Raw genomic sequence first — 4,702 nt, 5'->3', positions numbered from 1 at the left:
CTGCATCTTGATTTGGTGCTTGTTAGCAAACTCTGAAAATAAGTTCACTCTGAGACATGTTCCAGTGTTAAGGTCAAACAGCCCCATAAAGCTCCATTGTTCCTAATAATGATTTTGGAATGATAATTCAAGACAAAGACAGCTTTAAATCTCCAGAAACGATCTGAAGTAAAATGTAATTATTTTTATTTCTTTACAAGTTTAAAGTTTCAAACCCTGGAAGCTTACATCCTAAGTTTACTACATATAATGAACATAAAAACTATTAATTCAAATAATCACAGACAATGATAATCCTTTCTGTAACTACCATATCACAAAACAATATTTTGGATTCTTGGGTTAAATTTTACTGTATTTGAATACATGAGCTTTACATAAAATTTGTAATGAAGGAAGTAAAAAGAATATAGCCCTACCTCCTGTGTTAAAAAGCAAACTATGACCACTTATGAAAAAGCAAAGAATCCGGAAACCCATACACAACATAAAAAACAACATCTTTTTTTTTTTCCATAACATATTCTTTATATTTCAGATTCTGCATTGCTTGGTTTGCCCTAAAGGCATTTTTCTGTTCTGAGGGAACCTTTCAGTGAAAATACCCGAGTTCCATAACAAAGTAATCAAGCATCATGGACAAATATCATTATACTTAAAAGGGGAAGAAATGTATCATAATCATGTTTTACTGGGTATGTTTTACCTTGCCATAAAATGAATGGTTATTGCCTATTACTCAAATTTTACCATATGTCTGGGTGCACAGTTTTACTGCTTTTCTTTCTGCATTGCCCTTATGCTTTTTATTTTGTATTCTTAACCAAATTCTGTCTTGTGTTTGTTGGATTTTCTCTTTTTGACATCAATCTCTTTCTCAGGTTACTCGATTATTTTTTTAACTTAGAAATCCTATAGTATTTTAAAAGTTGAGTAGGGTTCAAGTTCAACGTTATGGGTGAGGGTAAGTTTAGTACCATTAACAAGAAAGATCACCATCTCCATCTTCTATTTATATTTGAGGAGTAATCTATACCTATATCATTAACCATGGTTTATCTTGGGAGAAAGGAGATATTAAGAGGAACACATTTCTGCTTATAGAAAAATAACTGTCCCACATTCTGGAAGTGAAGAGAGGGCATTTTTAAAGTACTTTTTCCCCCCATATCAGACTATTGAAAGTCATTGGAAAGCTGCTAAAATTCCCAGAAACTGAAGACTCATTCAGGTAGCTTTAAAAAGTTCACTGAAGCAGGCTTTAGTATAAGTTGGAATTTATTTAAACTTAGCCAGAACCAGCCATGGGTTGAAATTGGTCCAGAATTGGAATCAGGTGCTATTTCTTTTTCTTTGACCTTCAGTCATGAACATTATGATACGGACTTTTCATCAAGTAAATTAACATTTATTAAGTAAATGAAGATAACTAAAATTTATCATTAATGTGTTAAAAATCTCAAGTGAAAGTAGATTTTGAGCTTTGGTTATGTGAAATACAATTTGGTAGGTAAAATTAGGACTAGCAGGTCCAGGATGAAACTGAAGGTAGAGGGGCTCAGCTTTGACAGAACCTCTACTCCAGGCTCCAGCCGGTCCACTACAGGGCTGGTCCTAGGGGGTACCCAGTGAAACCATTGTGAACAAATGACAGAATAGCCGGGCTATCTAATCACTTTGACAGCAACATCTTTACACAACACTTAAATTGTTTGGGAAGCCAGGTTCTAATTCTGAAACATAATTATCCTAACATGGTTCTCTACTTACCCCATTGCACATTTGGAAAGTGTAGATTGTGAAATCTTTTTGTAATTCCTAATGGTAATAATTGTATTACAGTTTGTAAAGTCAGCAATATTGATAAGCAGCAGTACAAGTAATACAATAATCACAATTTGTTTTGCTTTGAAACTTAAATCTATTTAACACCTTCCCCTGTCTCTTGATCTTCATGTTCCCAGGGGATAGGGTCATTGTCCTGTACAGAAGGGACTGTGTCCCTCTCATGCCAAAACTGCTCTACATCAGGAAGGACGGGAATCTCTGCTTTCTCAGTTTTCCCTTTGCCAGAGGAAGGAGAGCTGGGTTTCTCTTTTTCTGGTATGGATGCTGGGGATTCTGGAGATGGAACCTTGTCAGGAAGACCCTCTGAGTTGCCAGCTGGTATGTCCTGAGACTCTGAGATAGCTGGAGGTTTTTTGGTTATTATCCATTTCCATACACCTTTCAAGCCTTCCCTGAACTCCTCTGACATCACAAGAAAAATAAGAGGATTTGCTGAAGAGATGGAAAACATCAGGACTTGAGACAGGGCTATGAACCCTTGTGGTGGGGCCGGGCCTGCAGCCTTCAGATGCCATACCCACAGCCAGGCTACCCACTCGGGGAGCCACAGGAGAGCAGAGGTGATGGTGATGCTCAGCAGCATCACTGTGACTTGCTTTGAGCGTATCTGGTTTCTAAGATTTTGAGTCTTAGTTCCTCGTTTTTTACATTGGTCATAAGCTCTCCAGAAATAAAAGCTTGCAAAAAGTAATGGAAGGCCAAATGCCAGGAGTGGGTAGAGCTTACCAAACATTGACATAAACTCTTCAGCCACAGCTGGTACATCCACGAGGCACATTTCCACACCTTCATGATGCCTGATGGTGCTAAAGAACCATTCTGGCAGGGGTAACAGGCTGGCCACAGTCCAGATGGCCACCAGCACTGACCAGATGGTGTAGTTGTGGATACTCACTTGCTTGGCCGGGTCACTTGCATACATGAAGCATATTTTGGCCACCACAACGATTGTCAGGCTCTTGGCTGCCATGCATGTGTGGATAAACCAGTCAGAGGACTTGCAGACAAACCAGCCTAGATCCCAAACACTTCTGGAGTATGCTGTAGCTCGGACAGGTGCAGAAAACAGCAGGAGAGAGAGATCAGCCAGGCTGAGATTCAGAATCAGGGAGTGGATCATGGATGGCTTTCCTTTCCAAGCATTGTGAAGGAGGATGCCAATCACACACAGGTTTCCCACGAAGCCCACCAGGCAGACAGCCACCAAGAGAGCCGGGATGATGGTTCTCCAGTCCTGGGAATCAGAGGGCATGTACCCTCCGGCAAAGTGGAGATGAGCAAAGGACACATTCATGCTGCTGGAGTTAGAGTCTGCAAAGGCAGCTGCCAGCATCACTCTTTTCACAGCTTCTTACAGAAGTTAGCTTCTTATTTAGGTTTGTCTTCCTGCCTGGGCTCTTTTGCATAGGAAATAAGTACTGCGTCGTCAGTGTCAAATGACACCTCTGGATCCTCCCCTTGCTTATTTCCTGAGAGCAGAATGTGGAAGGAGGCTGGCTGTTAAGCTCTTCTCTGCTGCATACAATATACTTGTGACTGTACTGACTGTCAGATAGCAGGACCACATGGCTGCTGCTCATTAGCAAGTCTAATACCAAATCGTCAGCCCTGTGGAGTAATACAAATATACCCATAAATGATGAATGAAGAGAACATACATATAAGTGGCGTATTTCCTTGGGGGTCACTAGAGCCAGTGAAGGCAATTAGTTTCAACCAGCTGTTCCTAAAATCTTGACTGCAGCCTGTAATTTAGTGAACACTACATCTGAACCAAGTTCTTTGAACTTCACCTGATGGCCTGATCCAGTGGGTCTGGAGTAGGACCCACGAAATCATTTCTAACAAGTTCCCATGAGACTCTGATGCTGCAGGGTGGGAGACCACACTTTGAGAACCAGTGTTTTAAACAGAACTAAAGCTTCCCCCACCCACTCTGCAGAGATGAGCTTCCTCTTCTTTTCCCCAACCCTTACAACCACCTCAGTCCCATCAACAGCTGGCTGAGATCAAACAGCTGGATAATGAAAACAAGTTAGAAGTCCTATTAAAAAAAATCTAATTATGGATGACTCTCAGTTTATTGTGAGTTTTTAGAGGTAATTTTAGAGCTCCAAATTAGAACTGCTTTACATACTAATAAGACTTTTCAACAAGTGATGGTGATGAAGGCAACTGCATGATGAATTAAGCTGCTTTTCAGAGAGCATTCCTAGAGGATTTACCATGACAAGAGAAATGAAAGAAAAATCAACAATGTCTATGTGGAAGGCATTTAAGATTTTTTAAAAATTATATTTTAAAGTTGGTAAAAATAATTTTGGGCTGGACACACTGGCTCGTGCCTGTAATCCCAGAATTTGGGGAGGTGGAGGCGGGAGGATTGCTTAAGGCCAGAAGTTCGAGACCAGCCTGGGCAACAAAGTGAGACCCCCTGCCCCCACCTCTAACAAACAGTCAGGCATGATGGCGTACACACTCTGTCTAGAGACAGAGTGATCCTCTGTCTCTAGAAATAAAAAATTCTCAGATAAGATGATTTGGTAGAACTAACCCTGAAATTTTAAAATAAGCAATGGATACTCTGGGGGATTAGAGGAGCTCGAAATGTTCAGAGAATGGTGTTTGGAGGTTGATATGAAGATACATGCTACATTGAGTGTGGCTTGTCAGAAAAGCTAAAGCATGATATACAGGAGAGTATGCTGCTGCATTCAGACCTCTGGATTCTAGTACTGTGCTTTCATCAGTTTTTCCCAACTAAGGAAGGGTCTAACGTTTTAAAATTCTTCAGTGTCCTAGAAATCAATAAATAAGTGCTGATCAGTATAGCTATTGGGACAGTGGTCAGTGG

At 40.5% G+C, this 4,702-nt stretch overlaps 1 protein-coding gene across 1 annotated transcript; it reads right to left on the bottom strand.

The window, feature by feature from the left end:
* Window positions 1-201: 201 nt before the first annotated feature.
* On the bottom strand, window positions 202-3,260 carry GPR151 (G protein-coupled receptor 151). Its single transcript, XM_008014857.3, has one exon. The coding sequence runs from the start codon at window positions 3,179-3,181 to the stop codon at window positions 1,922-1,924; it is 1,260 nt and encodes a 419-aa protein (XP_008013048.3). The 5' UTR covers window positions 3,182-3,260; the 3' UTR covers window positions 202-1,921.
* Window positions 3,261-4,702: the final 1,442 nt, after the last annotated feature.

Source organism: Chlorocebus sabaeus, chromosome 23, assembly GCF_047675955.1.
Source record: "Chlorocebus sabaeus isolate Y175 chromosome 23, mChlSab1.0.hap1, whole genome shotgun sequence".
Classification (NCBI taxonomy): domain Eukaryota; kingdom Metazoa; phylum Chordata; class Mammalia; order Primates; family Cercopithecidae; genus Chlorocebus; species Chlorocebus sabaeus.
This window is presented reverse-complemented; position numbering and strand designations above follow the sequence as displayed.

What these genes read in the sequence shown, in the direction of transcription:
- GPR151 (XM_008014857.3), bottom strand. Translation starts at nt 3,181, where the DNA reads ATGCTGGCAGCTGCCTTTGCAGACTCTAACTCCAGCAGCATGAATGTG.